Source organism: Centropristis striata, chromosome 4 (assembly GCF_030273125.1).
Source record: "Centropristis striata isolate RG_2023a ecotype Rhode Island chromosome 4, C.striata_1.0, whole genome shotgun sequence".
Classification (NCBI taxonomy): domain Eukaryota; kingdom Metazoa; phylum Chordata; class Actinopteri; order Perciformes; family Serranidae; genus Centropristis; species Centropristis striata.
Window position 1 is genome coordinate 30041192 of NC_081520.1, and position 18884 is coordinate 30060075.

General features: G+C 39.7%; 1 protein-coding gene across 1 annotated transcript in view; it reads left to right on the forward strand.

The window, feature by feature from the left end:
• The window catches only part of pak1 (p21 protein (Cdc42/Rac)-activated kinase 1), a 47292-nt gene that overhangs the window by 15166 nt on the left and 13242 nt on the right, over positions 1-18884 (forward strand). The window contains exons 3-7 of the mRNA XM_059331041.1: positions 10414-10633; positions 13299-13393; positions 14775-14922; positions 15018-15055; positions 16858-16971. Coding sequence (XP_059187024.1) covers positions 10441-10633; positions 13299-13393; positions 14775-14922; positions 15018-15055; positions 16858-16971 — 588 coding nt within the window. The 5' untranslated portion in view covers positions 10414-10440. The remainder of the gene's footprint in view (positions 1-10413; positions 10634-13298; positions 13394-14774; positions 14923-15017; positions 15056-16857; positions 16972-18884) is intronic.

The following is an 18884-nucleotide window of genomic DNA, read 5'->3' on the forward strand; positions in this document are numbered from 1 at the left end:
GAAACTGCTCACAATAAGGTGAGGTTTTGGTTATCTAAACTAACCAGGTCATGATATCTAGAAAGCTCTCGAGTTTTTCAAAAGTATTTTTGTTGCCTTAAGGAGCTCAGTGCCCTATAGTTCTACTACTGTATATCTCTACTGTCGATATCTTAGACACTCGCCGACTTACATCAAAACAGTCTTGACTAATGAATATCACTCTGTGCTGCTGGCATTATCATGCATGTGGAGATGCATGTTAATGCAGGTATGAACAGCCTCGCTCCACTGCCAGTTTAGCTGTGAGGTTGTCAGCTGGGTGTCTGATACATTTATGCCGACACAGTAGAAAAGTTAAGAGACACAAGGGAGAGAGAGTTTTGGTGGATTAAACTGTGTGTGTGTGTGTGTGTGTGTGTGTGTGTGTGTGTGTGTGTGTGTGTGTGTGTGTGTGTGTGTGTGTGTGATCTCAAGGGGCGGTACAAAGCTGAAACATCAGGTCCCTCTGTTGGCGGTCTTAATGTGACCTTGTAGTTCATGTCAGTATTGATTAGTAAAGCCTCTCTGGAGTCCATGTTGATGGTGATTATTTTGCAGTTGCATGTACTCAACAGAAAGACACGTTACTAACATCGTACAGTTTCCGGCTCACGCTTGTGTACTGAGGCTGCACATCACGTGAAGCACTCTACATTTTGCGAATAATGAATAAATGAGGATGTTGGTGTAACTAGGTTAGCTCAGAGACGTGACTCTGGTTATTAGAAAACACACAATATCTTGCTTCCTGCATTTCTCTGTTTTCACGATCACATTAATGTCAGAGCTGCGTCACAGAATGTGTTTTCAAAGTGGACTTAAAGTGGGGTAAAATAACTGAGGCAGTGATGCTGGTTCAGTTTGACAGCGTGTACAGTTGGGATCATAATCAGGACCCAGTTTGCCCAGTTTGACCAGTGAAGCCTGATCTTATTGTATCACGCGTCATGTAAGTAAGTCAGCCTCCAAAGTTTTGGAAGGACTAGTGGCAAATTATTTCACCGGTTTTCTTTCCAGCCAGTTCACTCTTAATTCAGCTTCACAGACCTCCTTCTATTCTTCTTCTTCTGTTTAAGTACTACTGGATCTTCCCCACCACTCTTTATAGATGTTTATTATACTGGCATTGCCCTGCTCTTGCTTAAATTAAATGTTTAACTTATTTAGATGGTAATGTTGGTCCAACACTTTGGTCTCAGACTGAAATATATTGACACATTTTTAATAGATTACGGTGAAATTTGGTTTGGACATTCATGGACCCCAGAGGATAAATCTTACAGACTGTGGTGATCCTCTGACTCTCCCAGCAGGTCCAAGTTTTGACTTTTAATATCTTTACTTCCACAAGATGGATGCTAGGTATGACCTTCTAGCTAAAATAATCATGCTTTTTCTCAGCATTTTCTTCAATACATTTAACTGCAATCAGGATCTAAAATTATGGACTGCCAATAGCCAAACTGGAAAAAAATATTTTGCAGCCAGCTGTGTGTGATGTGTAAGATGTGATGTCTTTAAAATGCTGCAGCTCATTATATTGGCATTGCTGTCATAAAAACCTGATCTATTCTTCTCCACTTATGTATGTGATGAGAGTTGGTAGTAAAGTAGGACTGTTTCAGGCACTTCCAAATGGCATTTTTGAGAGTAGCTAAAATAATGGCCATAACCTAGACTTGAATCCTGTCTGCAATTACAATAAAAATGTTATTCTCTCTTCAGCCCATTTCCGGTCCAACTTTCAGAGCACCTGCACAACATTAACCTCATCATGTCAAGTCTCATGTTTGACATGAACATAACTCAATGACTTGTGTATTAATTGTCTTTGTTCATCGTCTGTTAAAATATCAGCACAGTCGAAAAAAAGAAGTGCGTCCTGCTCATGGTCCAGGTGTGAAATCTCTCCCGATTGGCTGCTGACAGCGAATCACCCCGAGCTGTTGAGGCAGTCGCACCAGCGTCTGCTTCAAAATTAATTCAGTGGCCTCTTCCAACATTCAGCATCATAACAGTAAAATGAAACATGTCGCACCACTCTTAGTTTTGAGACATGACTCTGTAAAATTTTAAATCATGTCCTGCTGTTATACTTTGTTCCTGTGTGTACAATGATGCAGCTGAAACCGAAGTGCAGTGATTCGAATAATCCGTTGAGAAGTCGACCTTTTTGTTGGGGGGCAGGAAATGTAAATGATCTGAGGACTCTGCAGAGCAGGGAGAGATCGCCCAAATGATCTCAGCAGGTAGCAATTGATTATGTATGTTTTTTTAAGCAGCACACACGCACACACACACACACAAACACACACACACAGTGGCCTCAGTTGGCCCCTGAAGGCAATTTGTTGAGGCGGGGCTGGACAGATGGTTGTACGGAGCAGGGTGTCCCCGTGTGTGTGTGTGTGTGTGTGTGTGTGTGTGTGTGTGTGTGTGCGCGTGTGCGTGTGCGTGTGTGTGTGTGGCAGGGGTTCTGAAATGGGATGTCTTGCTTACAATAACCTGCATAATCAATGTGCTGCACAGATACAGACAGAAGGCAGCTAGTTAATCACATCTAGTGTGTGTGTGTATGTTTGTGTGTCTGCATGAACAGTGACAACAAGGAGAAAATGTATGTAATATTATGATATTTATATTATTTTAAGTGTTTAAGCTTCCCCACAGTGAGATATCGTAGTGAATTTGAACATCATTCATCTATAAAGAATATAAATAAGTATATTTTTAGAATTAGGTTTGGGAAAATAGCATTTAAATGCATTTGACCATTTTGTATGTATACCTGTTTCTTTGCTTGTGCTGCTGAATGTCTCCTCTGGGCAACAGTTAATCTTATCTTATTTTATATAAATGTAATCTTATTTTATATTTCATTTATATTCCAAAAGGCAGCAAATCCTCACAGTTGAGAAGCTGGAACTTGATTGGTGCTTGTCAATCATCTGACTAAACAGTTGGGCTTTAAAATAAACTGCACAGACACACTGAACATGAGGAAAATATGATTCAGCACTAAATAACAACACAGAGACGCCTGGAACTTTAAAAGACATGCTGGTTTGTAGTGAGGATGTAATCTGCGCACAAGGAGCAACCATTAAACAAAGGATTATGGGTAAAATGAGAGGGATTTAGACATCTGAAGAGATTATGCTCTTTTTTCACCTCACCTCTGCAGTTGACGTTCCCTCTGGCAAGGCACTGAACACCTCCGACTGATCTACTGACGTGTGTGTGTGTGTGTGTGTGTGTGTGTACATGCCTCCTGCTAAGATACAGTCTGTTATTTGGTCACGCACTCTCTCTCTCTCTCTCTCTCTCTCTCTCTCTCTCTCTCTCTCTCTCTCTCTCTCTCTCCCTTTCTCTGTCTATGTCTCTCGCCCCATCCCAACCAGGCTTGTCATGTCCTTCGTTCATGCAGAAGAAAACCACCATCCCCCTCTTCTCCACCTCCTCGCTTTCTTCGCGTTTATCGTTTATTATATGTTTGGCCACGTCCTCCTCTTCAAGATTACCATCTGTCTCTCTACCACACACGCAAGCACACACACATACATACAGAAACCTCCAGCACTTAGCCCGTGTTTACTGATTATTTTATTCTTATACTGAAGTGCTTTTTAACAGTTTAATAGGTAACATTTCCGCATTAAAGTATGTTAAAGCAACTAGACCCATGTCATATATGTAGTTGAGTTGTGTTCTCACATTATCATTATGAAGGAGGATGTCACTCAAAGCAACAGTGGTGCTCAGTTATTGTTCATTAGGTCAGTTATAGTTTTTGGAGCTCTAGAGCAGAGAGGAAAAGGCTATATCAGTACAATCACAATTCTTTTTAAGTGACAGTAAAACAACATTAAGATTAAAAAAGTATAAACATAAACCGAGTAGAATAAAGAGAGAATTCGTTTGGGGTTTTTTTAGGCCAAATTATTAAAAATGCCTTGAATACAGAAGAACAGTCAGGATGTGTGATCTGTAAACCAGGGACTCTCCTGAGGTTGAAACTTCAAAGATCCAAATTATAAAGGGTGTGGTTTGGACGTGTGTGTGTGTGTGTGTGTGTGTGTGTGTGTGTGTGTGTGTGTGTGTGTGTGTGTGTGTCTGCTTGAAAATAGATTCTGTGTGAGGCTGTGTGTTCATATTGGAATTTGCACATATCCATACATATAAATGTAACACGTGTTCACGTCCCGTCTGATCTGTAAAATATGTTAAAATATACATTTGAAGTCTGGGCCTTGGGGTTCGTCTCTTTACTGTGAAGACGTGACTTTGGAGTCGACTGCTGACATGTCTCTCCTCTTCTCGTACACCACTCTCTCTCTTCTCTCTCTTTCTTGGTCTTCATCACTCAGAGCCGTTCAGTCTGGCTGAGGTTTATGTCTTTGCTTCACATTGCTGTTTTGGAGGTTTTCAGAAGGAACCAGATACTCTTCGTCCTTCTGCCTCTTTTTTTCCCTTTGTTGTGTTTTTGGCCAGCATGCCGTGGTGACGTCCCTCTCTCTTTGTCTTATCCTGTTTATTTCTCATATTTATCTCCTGCCTCACAAATACACACACATACACAGGATGGTTTTGTGTGTGTGTACTGAGCATCCCACAGTGTTTGAGTGTTGTACCAGCAGGAGCTCCAGGAACAGCGAGGGACTCTGAGGCCGCGCCATGCCCAGAGACACTTAGCTCTCCTGGGCTATAGCATGGGCGGATCCCCCCCTGCTGAGTCTGCAAGCTCAGCTAAATTGTTTAACAAGGATGGAGGCAGAGAGGGTGTGTGTGTGTGTGTGTGTGTGTGTGTGTGTGTGTGTGTGTGTGTGCGTGTGCGTGTGCGTGTGCGTGTGTGTGTGTGTGTGCATGTGTGTGTGTGTGTGTGTGTGTGTGTGTGCGTGTGTGCGTGTGCGTGTTCGTGTGTGTTACTGCGGGTGTACACTAGAATAGATTTAAGTATCCTAAGAATCGATCTGCTGTCAATTTAGCAAAGAAAGACACTCAAGTCTGAGGCTGTCAAATAAATAAATAAACAAATAAATATAAATATAATCTATCATCAGCAAAAATGTTTTATCTTGGTCATGTGTGTCCGCAGCTAATCTCTCATACTACTGGACTAAAACCATCTCCAGGAACTGTGTCTGGATGACTGTCAGTGTGTTGCCCGTACACTACAGTGATCCAAACAAATGCATCATTCAACAGTCAGTTTTTCGTTCAGGTACATTTCTGCTTTACAGTGGGAATAAAGACAAGCAGTGCAGGAGGAGAGAGAAAAGACTGTGCTGTGTTTTAACAGCAATGCTAGCACTAATGTGTTTGTCAGGGAGGGTTAATGTATGCACGGATGGTTCTGTGTGTGCATACGGAGTCTTCCAGTAAGCGAGGCTGCAGAGGCTGACATGGCGTTTCCAGGAAGTGCTGACATTTAAAGGCAACTGTCTCTTGATGTATGTGTGCATAATCCTAGTCTCTGGACATGGACATGAACATACACACTCTCTGCGTGTGCATGTGTGTGTTTGATAGGTGTGTATTTTTAAAGTGTTATCTCTGTATGATGCAGTCTTGATGCCTTTTTTTATGTAAAATGGAGAGAGATGGGGATGATAAGAGAGTGATTTAGATGGATAACAGAGAGAGAGAGGGAGAAGGTAAATTAGGTTTCTTTAATCTTTTTGTGGGTATGAATTAGCTTTTTGAAATTATCCTGTGACTAATGGGCAGCGGTGGAAGATGTATTTATATCTTTTATTTCAGTAAAAGTACTAATACCACACTGAAAATATTGAAAGTAAAAGTCGTGCATTTTTAACCTTGCTTAAGTAAAAGTATTGTGCAATAAAATGTTCTGTGTTTTCAGCTTTGTTACGATTGGTTTTTCCAGCTGATCCAAGAGGGTTTTTAAAGATTTTTTTCAGCTTACAAAGTGGAAGCCGCAGCCAAAACGCACGGCCTCCACACATATAGATGGAATGACTTGTCGCTAAACTGCCGGATTTCATGTGAATGCAGCCTAAACAATATATTTGGACTGATGTTACCAGTCAGCTGACTGATACGGTTGATCAGTTACTGACAATAGTGATAACAATGGCAATAAGCTCATATTTATTGGTGTATCTCTAGACTATCTCTTGCACAATATCAGATTCTCACTACACAATTGTTGTCACCAACAGAATTCATGACGATAACAATGTTATTACAATATCTATAGAAAACTTGGGATACGTGAATGCTATTAGCCAGAAATGATCATTGTGCATTTCGTTTTGTTTATTTCACAAATTCACGACAGTGAAAACACGAGTGTAAGGAAGTGTATAGTCTGTAAGGAAGGAAAGGGAAACTATTTGAGAGATGCTGGATTTCATATATACATTTCATATTTCATATGTACATTCATGTACACCCCTAACTACCTCTACTAAATATCACCTCAGACTTCATCCTTGATCCATGTGTAAATTACACCTGTCAGTGTTCAAGGGGTCAAAGGTCAGGGGGAAACCAGAGGCAGGTGGAGGGTTTAGTTAGAGCTTTGCTCAGTGACACATTGTAAGGGAGAAGATGACTGTAGTCTCTGTGTGGTTGGGAAAACCCTCCAACTGTGGTGAAACTCACTTTACTCATCCTGTGGTTATCGTCTGGAAGATCAGCTGTGTGTGTGTGTGTGTGTGTGTGTGTGCGTGTGTGTGTGTGTGTGTGTGTGTGTAAAATTCTGGCTGTTTTCAGGATTAAGTCTTTGTTTTAATGTTTCAATCAGTTTAGGTTAGGGTAAGGGTTGGGGTTATGGTTCAGTTGTGTTGGTTAAGTTTCGGGTAAGGGGCTAAGGGATGATGCATTATGTCAATAAGGGGTCCTCACAACGCTGGAAGAACAGGGATGTGTGTGTGTCATGTAGCAGACAGTGTGTGGGTTTGTTTGATCACAGGGCTCTGCTGAAACTGACAGCAGTGGCTGAAATATGAGACCTCTGTTGTCTGCGTGTGTGTGCGTGTGTGTGTGTGTGTGTGTGTGTGTGTGTGTGTGTGTTTGTTGAAGATTGACATAGATTTACAATGTTACTGTCAGGCTGTTTTTAAAGAGGTTATTTTAAGGTTTAAGGTTATTTTTCTCATCAAATGGCCCCAGTGTTCTGCATGCTCACTGGCATTAATGTATGGAGTATAAGCTTCTTTAAGCTACATGAGGCAAAAAAGAGACACATCAGGGGATTTTTGAGGCGGATACTGATTTTAGAGGGGAGATATTAGATATAATAGACCGTTTCTATGTGGATTGTGCAATTTTTAACCAATACTATGTAAATATTATTTATAAAGCAAATCACTTTAAATAAAAATGTACCATTTTTGTTACATTATCAGATATTATATTATCCAATTCTCCAAATGAAAACTAACTAGAGAAATATGTATATGTAAAATAAATATGTCACAATTTCTTTATCATCCCGAAAAAAAGTTTTCAAATTGGTGCATGTTGGAAAAAGTATAGGCTGATACCGATAGTTAGAGGCAATTATCAGCTCTTATTATTTTCCTAAACAGCAAAAGATAAACTGCACTCAATGATCGGTTGCTTTATTAAACACATTCAAATGACAAAAACTTTATTTTTGAAGTTGTAATTCCAATTTTATCAAAGTCATTAAAACCTCCTATTTGTATTTTAAAGTCCCTGTGAAATGGGAAATACATTTTCTCACTTAATCCCGTATTTCAATGTTAATTGTTCATTTAACACTTGAAGCTACATATCTATCAATAAGTCAGTATTAAAGTATTAAAATCCCTATACCTTCTTTTTTTCTCTAATTCTTTTTCATTTTGCCAGTGTTGCACTACGGGCTGTATTTTTTATGAAAGGTGCTTTATGAATAAAGGTTATTTCAGTTTAAGGCTTTGATTCAGTGTGTGTATGTGTGTGTGAGAGAGAGAGTGCGTGTGTGTGTGCATGTGTCTGTGTAAAGATAAGTAATGTGTGTGATATGTGTGTGCTTTAGACCAACAGACAACAAAGGGTTCATCACTTCCCTGTAAACGGTGATTGTTTGCATGTCTAATGGCTGTAAACACACGCCAACTCTTTATGTGTGTCTGTGTGTGTGTGTGTGTGGGGGGGGGGGGGGGTGTCATATTTCCCACTTCCTTATGTGACTCACCTTGTGACATCATGCTGTGACATCAGCGTCTATGGGAGGCCGGGTTGGTCAAAAGGCCGGTGCAGCGTGACACTCTCAGTCTCTCTCCTCTGCTTTGACTTTCAGTGGATCAAACATTGCTCTCTTCTTTCTGTTCTTCTTTCTGTTCTTCTTCACGTTTATTTGTTGCTAAACTTGAAGCTGTGGACATGTTTGTCTGCCTCTGTTAAGGTAAGAGGTAATAAGTCAAAATTGTGTTTGTGCTGAATCTGAAAGTTTCTATTGAAAGTACTTTTAAGGTTTGTTAATGCACTGAACTTTTGCTGAGCTCGATAAATTGATATTGTAGTTATTGTGACAGGCCAGTTCACCAAGTTCAGAGGGTTGAACCACTTTTATTGTAGTTTAGGTTGGTCTTATTTAAGTAATAGCTTCTTTAATAATTCTCATTTCTCTGCTTGTAGCCGTGACATCAACATGAACTTTTCTCTCTCTGAAGGCTTAACACATCTGTCAGTAAAGTGTTGAAACTGATTCACTGTTTGAATGTATGTGGGATTTTTTCTTTCCTGTGAATTGTTATTTGCATTCATCTCTTCAGATTTTCCCCCTCCTCTGGGGCGAAAAGGCATCATGTGCATGATGCTATCACACCCCTGCAAACAGAGCAGCTGCTGATCAGAAGTCAGCTCAGTTGGAGGTTGTAACACTGATGCTGTTAACTGTTCACACACATTTTGTGAGAAATCTCCAATCTGGGAAAGAGACACAGTAAGAATTGAGTTTGTTAGTTTGAATGAGGCTCATTGGTGATTGAACTCACAGAGACACGCTTTCTGTAAGATCCTTTAGTGATAATTTGGGTCCTAGGTTTTTTTATATTTTTATTCTTAAACTGGACCAGTGTATCGCCCCGATCACTGAAATTGAAAGTTGGATTTATGTTTGTGTGTGCATGAAGCCATATGGGTCTAATTTTGTTGGTATTTAGGCTCAATATAATAATCTTTAATGAGTGTAAACATTTAAAATTATTAAATAATTAGAGCTTAGTAATTAGAACATTATTTTTCTATGTTTTCTTAAAGTAAATTGCTTTTTCATCATCATCACTAATAATTTACAGCACAAAACAGGAGCCAGATTTTGTGCATATTGGGTTTTTTTTTGTATCTCACCTAAGAACAAACAGTAAGTTCAAAATGATTGAAAGAGGCCACAAAAGTTCCTTACTTGCTCGTATCCACAATTTAGGATCAAATCTGTGCTTATCAACAATTCATTTATCAACATGCTGTGCGTGTGTGCAGCTCTGACCCAGATAGACTCTCCTTGCTCCTTGTGGGGCTTTCAGCCTACCAGGTTAGTTTGCAGTGTGCGATTGTGTGTATTTTTATGTGAGGGTGTTGTGGCAAAACCAGTCATTAAAAGGTCCCTGTTTGCCTCTCAGCTGTGTGTGCAGGTTGTACTTGCACAACTGTGTGTGTGTGTGTGTGTGTGTGTGTGTGTGTGTGTGTGTGTGTGTGTGTGTGTGTGTGTGTGTCACTTCTCGACCAGGCGGAAAGTTGCTCTTTTCCTTCTCACAGCATTTAGGTCTGAGTCAGTAGACACACACACACCATGGTTTAGTCAGCGTAGTGTTTGTAGATCAAACAGACCACTAAGTGAGCAAATGGAAACTATGTCTTTCTTTAGCTTGGACTTTAAGTTACTGATAAATAACAAAATTCCTCTGTTTTTTTAGATTGTTTTTTTCTAATCCATTTTGACTGCTACTATGGATATTTTTCAGTATTGGCATATATGTTGTCCAATATACGGCGATATAATTTTTTTCTAACCAAACTTAAAATGATCTTGGGCTGATTTTTATTTGTTTTATTTGTTTTGTAAAAATATTCCTAGTAACGGTCAGCAATTGACTGGTACTGAGCATGCAGTATTGCTTTTAGTTTATTTTAGCAATTTTTTTGTTTTTTAACTATTCTTTATATATATATATATTTATATATATTTTTTAAAGCAGCCCCCCTAATACCTTTGCAGAGTCATATAATACAACATAAAAAAGGTGAATTTTCATTCAAGCTCAAAAACTCGACCACTATATCAGGAAAATGAAACTGGTATCGGTCTCAAAAATATGGTTGGAGATATTTTATCAATAATTTTACTGTTGTCATTAGTTGATTTTCCCCGCTGCTCACCTTGCCTCCTCTGTGATTGGTGTGTGTTTTGTCTAGGAGCAGCCGGCTGCAGCCCAGCTGAAGATGTCTGATAATGGGGAGGTTGAGGACAAGCCTCCAGCTCCGCCCATGAGGAACACCAGCACCATGATTGGCTCCTGCAACAAGGATCCCGCCCCCCTCAACCATGGCTCCAAGCCACTTCCGCCAAACCCCGAGGACAAGAAGAAGAAAGACCGCTCGATCAGATTCATCCTGACGGGAGGAGGCGATAAGAGTGAGTACACTGCAAAAAAGGGGTGTCTAAAAACAAGATAAAACACTAAATCTGAGGGAAATTATCTTGCTGCATGGATAGATCATTTCACTTGACAAGATTTCTTGAATTAAGATTGTTAAATCTAGAAATAAGCATGTTGAACAGTTAAAAAAAGAAATGAACTCTTACAACAAGATAAATTATCTAACACTTCTAAATCTACGTTTTTTTTTAATCTCGGTAAGAACCAAATAATTTGCAGTGTACTGAGGAAATTGCGGAAACCAACAGATGAGCCGGGTAACATGCTCTGTTTACAAACATCGACTGACTATTCTACATATTATACCTTTAAGATCGGTTTTACTGAAAGCTGAGGCCTCAGCTTGGCTCTCTGATAACTTCCTCTGACAGCATCCATATGTCTAATGACTACAATACTTCATCCAGTAAAAACACGTAGTTAAAAACAACCAGAATTTTGCAACATAAAAATGTGGCTTAAAACGTCAATGTATTGATGCAATGGCGACACATATTATTATAGATTTCTCTTCTTCCTTCCTCGTGTTATTTTACTACCTTAAATTTAGTAAATGATCTGAGTACTTCATATAACACAGTATAGGGTTACTAAAACACCAAAAAGCTGAGGTTTTAACTAGTTCTGCCCCTAATCTGATGTTTTGGTGGAAGTCAACTGAGATTTCTTTTGCCAATCAGACACCAGTTGTCATTTCTCTCCAGGTTGTGGAATAGTCTGAGATATCATGTTTTTACTATCTGACACTCAATCAATAGTCAGTAAGCACATTCAAACCTCCTCAGTGCATCTGCTTCCACTTTTCACAGCCTCCCTCTTTGTATTAGAACAGTGTAGCACAGTTTACATCAGTCTGGCCCTATTGTGTCAAAGCTGTTGTCAGACTCTCTGCAGCAGAATACAACTCACTGTAACTTCTCTGAGGCGCTTTGAAGTCTGTGAATATGGATACGTTATCATTAAATGCCTGTGTTGGCATGCTAAAGTCGAATACAGCTGAGCCTGAGACCAACCGAGAAGAGAATGGCCTGATGAAGGTCAATGTCTAACCCAAAGACTTTTCTGTTCATCTGTCGGAGAATAGCGTTTGGTGTGCAACACATATTTTAAAATGCACAATGAAAAGAAATGTTCAGTTAATGAACTGAATAAAGAAAAGACGACACATCTCCACTTCCTCCCACTGTACAACAGTGAAGCAAAAATATCCCTGATAGGACCGCTGCCATCTTCTGGAGCTACAGTCTTCACAGTGGAGCTGACGTAACAGCTCCGTTTTATAGCCTCAAGTAACTGATTGAAACCAGCAAACATCAGTGTGATAAGAACTAACTAAAAGTAAAGTATCTTTGGGGAGAATGTTTTTTTTTTTTAAAGATTATTTTTTTGGAAGTGAAAGGGGGTGATAGAGGGGGAAGACATGCAGCAAAGGGAGCTCAAGATTCGAACCCGGAGCCGGAGCAAGGACTCAGCCTTAGTGGTAAGCGCTCTACCAGTGTGAGCCACCGGGACGCCCCCGGGGGAGAATGTTTTTGACTTCTACTTTGAGTTTTAAGTTTGACTCATGTCCTTTCCACTTAGATGGAGGGGCAGGATTTATAACCTAGTCAGGAGAGGGCGATTGAGATGTCTTGGCTTCACTTCTGGGGAGCTGTCATGTTGTCTACATTTATATAGTCTAGAGTTCAACTTTTTATTTTTTTAAATGAGAGAGGTTTTTTTCGTGTGTTTGTTGTGTTTGGTTTTCGGGCGTTTCCCTTAGGCCGACGAGGTTGGCTGATTTGTTGCACTTTAAAGTTTCTTTGAACATTTAACATTAACAGTTACTTTTCCAAATATTTACTGTTCAAAATCCACATGAAGTGCTTTTCACATTCTCATAGATTAGATCCACCGCACAGAACTTAATTTGAAAGAAAATCATTGAGTTAAGTTAACATCTGACCAGCTGCCAACAAGCAATGAAGTGTTCAAAACAGCTATTTTTAAAAATAAGAGTCCAGTGCTCACTACACATAAAACACAACATTACTTAACTTCTACTTCAAACAAACATACATACAAACTCACTATGCGCCTCCACATATGGTGAGGGATACTTTATGGGGAGCTCATGGTCCGGTATTGTTGTTTGTCATGCCATTGGGATCTGCTGTCTGTGATCCTCAGTGGAGGAACACTTTCTCTGGTTTCTCACATGTGCCATCTTCTTTTCTGTCTCTCTCATATTCAGTCTTTGTTTTCCTCTCTCTTTCTTCTTTTCCTCTGTCTCCTTTCAGTTTCCTTTTGTTCTCTCTTGTGTTTTCCTCTCTGCATTCCCTCTGTTGTTCCTCCTCACTTCCTCTTCACTATTTCTCTCTGGATTTAAGACTTTTCCAGGAATTTTAATGAACATGGATCTCTTTGCACCTCCTCTTCAAGGGCTTTTTTAAAATATGTTTCAATTTTCTGTAACAGATCAATTATTGAAATGGTACAACTGGCAGCCAGGCTACTATTTCCTTTTACTTTTTAAATATCCTTATTGTAAAAGAGAAATTAATTCTGGAATAATCATGTGTCATTCAGGTGGAAAATTCTGACATAATATATAATCTTGGTTTTTAAATATTTGACTGTCTATCTGTTTTTTTCTTTCAGCCTATAAGAAGAAGGAGCGTCCAGAGATTTCTCTGCCGTCTGATTTCGAGCACACCATCCATGTCGGCTTTGATGCTGTTACCGGGGAGTTCACAGTACGTGTGTGTGTGTGGTATTGTGTGTTTGTTCCCCTGTGTGTAGTGGCACTCATAGATTTACATAAAGCTGCCACAGTGTTCGTCTGTGGTGTGTTTGTGCGTCTGTGGTATTTACATCACTTTTTAATTGCGCACCAAAGGACCCATGTTCATTGTTGCATGTGAGTGTGTGTACAAATGTGTGTGTCTGTGTGTTTGATACACACACTTGGCAAATGAACCTTTTTAAATAATCACATTAGACAAAGAAGCCTTGTTTAGCTGACTCACTTGATCCGCCTGACCAAGCTCTTTTAGCTGGGAGTTAAAGTGTGTGTGTGTGTGTGTGTGTGTGTGTGTGTGTGTGTGTGTGTGTGTGTGTGTGTGTGTGCGCGCTACTCCTTCACATCTATATGCACATAAACATTTGTCATCTTTGCACAACCTAAATATAATTCAGACAGTAGAATAGCAGTGCACAAAGACATTAGTTAGAAGGATGAAATGATGGTGTAACATTAAGGAAAGATGAGACCTGGAGAGAGTGGAGGGACGGAGTGATGGAGCAGGAAGTGGAGGCGTGTGAGTGATGGACTGACCCAGACGAATGAGTAGAGAGCTGGAAAACATGGAGATGTGACCCAGTTATGTGACTGAAGTACAAATATAACAAGACTGGTTTGTTAGGACTCTATAGGAAGCCTGTGTGTGTGTGTGTGTGTGTGTGTGTGTGTGTGTGTGTGTGTGTGTGTGTGTGTGTGTGTGTGTGTGCGTGTGCGTGTGTGTGTGCGTGTGTGTGCATGCAGTATCTTGTTGTATTGTCTGAAGCTTATTGTTCAGAGAGATGCACATTTGTTGCTGTCTCTTTAACAAATCGTCAGCCACCTTAAAATTCTATTTTGGTTATTTTGGACTAGCTCATGAACAACTTTGTCCTTCCAATTACTGCAACTGCTAAAATGCATTTATACTCAGAACTGGGAGAATCACACCTAAGGGCAAGAAAGGATAAGATGTAAAATTTGATATTCTTAACAAATCCAACTGGCATCACTATTATTACCAGCTAAAACAAACAACAGTTCTGACTCTGGCTTTTATAGAGCATTTTTCCTCAGAATTCCAATTAAATACTTTGACATAATCTGTCAAATCAGACGTATTAATTAAAATACCTAATACAATAACTTAGTCTTAGAAAACCCAAAACTTGTGGCTGCTTAGTCTGCAGATAAATGAAATGCTATGATGCAATATGTCTAATCACATGTGTAAACTGATTAAACACAAGTAATTGAAACAAAAAGGATAGTAAAGAGATACTCCCCTTTTGCAAAATGACAAGATGCCGGACGCCAATTTATCAACAAACATTAATAATTTTCTTGTGTATGTGCAGGGCATGCCGGAGCAGTGGGCTCGGCTCCTTCAGACGTCCAACATCACCAAACTGGAGCAGAAGAAGAATCCTCAGGCCGTCTTAGATGTTTTAAAGTTCTACGACTCAAAAGACACGGCCAACAGCCAGAAATACATGAGCTTCACAGGTACACGCATATAAACACACACGCATGCATGCCAGCATGTCTGGGTCTTTCTTCTTCTTCTTTCTTCTCTTAAATTTCTTTTTTTCCACCTGCAGATAAAAACGCAGATGCCTACAGCTCCTCCAACACAACGGTAAGACCGCTTCTGTCAACACAGAGTCACAACTGTCCTGTGTTTCTCATACAGCCACATGTGTTATTTTTGTATTATTTATTTAATATTTAATTATTTACTGCCCTATAGCCCCCTTAAATGGATTCTTTCTATGTCACATATGCCTTTTTCAAAGCCACCAGACTCCATTGACAAAAAGAGTCATTTTACCCTTGTAGGAGTTGCTGGTCCACTGCAGCAGTTTGTGTTTTTGTGTGACTTTAGTGTTTTAAAGGGTAAGTTCAGGCACGTTTGAGGCATAGAGTCGATTTGAGAGCAGACTATCTCGAAGGGGAATGGAGCCTGGATGTAGTCTGTCACGATGACAAGCAATGAAAGGATTAAGAGAGGAAGTAGGGAGAGCTGCTGTGTGAGACGATGAGGAGATTAAAAGAAGGAGCGGAGAAGATGAGGTTCAATCTACCGCTTTATCACGACAGACCAGAGAGGAGGTGCAGTATGGGAGGAGGGAGGGGGAGTAACAGATGGGGGGAGATGAGAAAACATTTGGAAGAGTGTAATAAAAAGAGTTGAAGACGTCGTGTTGAGGTTCAGATTGTGTTTCCTCTGAAACGGTTTTGAATCTGTGGTGATTTAGGGTCGATGCTGATGTTTGTCTCTGACCTCGAATTTGATTGTTCCAAAAGTTTGCTCTTTATTCATTTGGATTATTTATAATAAGCAGTAGTGGAAGAAGTGTTCAGATCCTTAATTTAAGTAGAAGTGAATTACTGCATTTAAAACCTTATTTAAGTAAAAATATTAAAGTATTATGATTCAAATATCGCTGATTTTTTTCCCTGATGTAATGTTATTTGACTCTTAATATGTACTATACCATATGTTCTAGTTTAAAGGAATACTTAAAGGGACCATACTTATATGAGTTACTCCCCACATATTATCCTGAAAACTTGAAGATGATTATGTCAAAGAAGAATCTCAAAATGGAGGAGATTCTTGATTAATTAAAGTAAACCGCACTGCATTTAAGCTGACGGTGCACAACTCTGTTAATTGATGGATGTCATTAGGGGGGTGATTTTTTTGTTCAGTATGCTTGTTTAAAAGAACACAGATATTCTACCTGGTGCATGCTTTTTAACTGGCAAGTTCTGTATATATTTCCAATACAGACACACACAGCTTCAAACTTAAAGGTTCTTATTGAAATAAATGACAAAGTTTTGTTTTTGCCGCAGTACAAATGTCTGAAAGGTACCTTTAAACCAAAATATGAAGGTTAGAATAAATAGAAAAGAGGGAGGAGGAAGTGATGGTGATGATGCCACACCTAGAGATGCCGTCCTCTACCTCTCTCACTCTCCCTCTCTCTTTCTCTGTCTGCATTGTGAATCAGCATCTTTTCCTCCTTTTACCGTTTCCCTGCAGCTTGGCCACCAGCCGAGCATCAGACTATCAGAGAGAGAGATAGAGCAGAGAAGAAGAAGAGAGAGATGGAGGGGAGGATGTGTGACTAGTGACATCAGGAGCCAGACATGACTAGAGCGTTCAGACATCAACAGTGATGACGAGAGGAGGGCGAAAGAAAAAAGGTGGAAAGACAGAGAGAGGGAAGCAGGAAGTTAAATTTAGAGAAAAAACAAGCAGAGAAGAAGAGCTGAAGACCGGTTGGAGGACTCCTGCACAATGAGATGATAGAGCAGTAGAAGAAGAGGCAGTAACAGTAGGAAGCAATGATGGGTCTGGTGTCGCTGTTGGCTCACGTGACGATGATGTCACTGAGGCTCCGCCCACTCTCCCCCTCTGACATCATGCAGAGCTCCAAGGCCGTGTCGGAGACCCCCGCCATAGCCACTGTATCCGAGGATGACGATGAAGATGAGGCCGAGCCCCCGCCGGTGATTGCCCCCCGACCAGAACACACCAAATCAGTAAGGACACACACACACACACACACACTCTTTCTACACTTGTCAGGACCCTTAATGACATAACCTGTTAACCCTCACAACTGAATACAACCCATATTCTAAGAAGTTGGGAAGTTTTATAAAACGTAAATAAAAACAAATTCAGAATTCAGAGCATATAAATACAAAATACAAGTTTATCAGTTTGAACATTAAATATGTTGTAGGAGATTTGTGTTTTGTGTTTTTGCGATTTATGTTTGTTTATTAGTTTTGCTTTGTATTATTTTCTTTGATTATTCTAGATGTTTGTTTCATTTAGATTAGAGTCTAATAGCATTTTATTTATCTAGTTGTTTGTTTAATCTAATTACTTCCTTGTTGAGTTTTTTCTAGTTAGTATTTTTAATTTGGTTTTGTTTTATTTGGGATTTTGGATAATACTGTGGGCACACAAGGTTATACGGGCTGAAGGATAGTTGTAGGACCATGATGCACCTGGGTGGCCCTGTGGTTTTTTACAGGAGCAGGAGAGGCATAGAGATTTCCTTGTTTGCTTGCTTGCTTTTAGAAAAATTAATTATGAAAACCAAAGGAACGTTGAATGGACATTGAATGTCTTTTGCCTGTGTACACTACAAGCACATGGTGCTGCAGTGGCCTGTTTGATTTAGATTATTGGAAAAATGGCCACTATATATATTCTTTTGTAGAATTTTCAATATAATATCCGTCAAAAAAGATTAGCAGTAATATTGCATACTGTTTTGTATTATTTAAGTTTGAGACAACGTCCCAACTTTTTTGGAATCAGGCTTGTACCTAACCTAAACCTGAACCAAACAGTCTTTTGAACCAACCAAAATGTCCTCACAATGTTTAAATGTCTGAGTCTGGATGAGAGTAAGTAGTCCCTCCTGCCCACATTTTATCCTCTCTTTTAATCAGGCTGGACCAAAGACACCTGAGAGAAGAGAGAACACACAAACAATAAATAAAATGCCTAGGCAAAACAATAGACCCAACACTTTAAAATTGTAGGTAAAAAAAACTAACTGGCAACACCTTAAAAGGATTGTTTGTGTATATGGCGTTAAGTAAATCACATACACACATACACAGATATATACATGTACACACACACACACACACACACACACACACACATACACACACACACACACAGTCTTCTCAGAGAGGTGAGTCAGGAGACAGGTCCATTTAGAGATTAATGGGTGTGAGACATTTAATGGACGACTGCTACCTGGACGTTGGTAAATGACTCACGTGGGACATACTGATTTATAGAGAACAACCCTGTGTGTGTGTGTGTGTGTGTGTGTGTGTGTGTGTGTGTGTGTGTGTGTGTGTGTGTGTGTGTGTGTGTGTGCGTGCATGTGTGCATGCGTGCGCGCCCGTGCGTGTGTGCGTGCGCGCGTGGGAGCGGCAGTCACAGGGGAAGCAGAGGTTTTTTATTTAGATAAAGTTTGTCAAAGAAGCTTTCTGTTCTCTGTTCAGTCAGGATTACACACACACACACACACACACACACACACACACACACACACACACTCCATGTAAGACTAACTAATATGAAGAGTCCTCACTTTCTCCTTCCACAGCAAACTTATTACAGTGGCCAGTTATTAGATACACTTAGCTCAGCAATAAATCATCAGTTCATATTATTTTGTCCACACTGTGAATGCTGTATTAATGAGGGTTAAACACTTCAGCATCACTCATAAATAATCATACATTTGAATTGAACATTTTTTTTTATAGCCTTCATGATTTATTGCTGGACTGTTTTATTAGACTGCATTAGTTTTCCTTGTTCAGTTTCAATTAAATATACTGCATGTCACAAAGGATCATAAAATTAATGTTTTATTTACACTTGAGACAACTTCCAAACTTTTTTGGAATTGGGC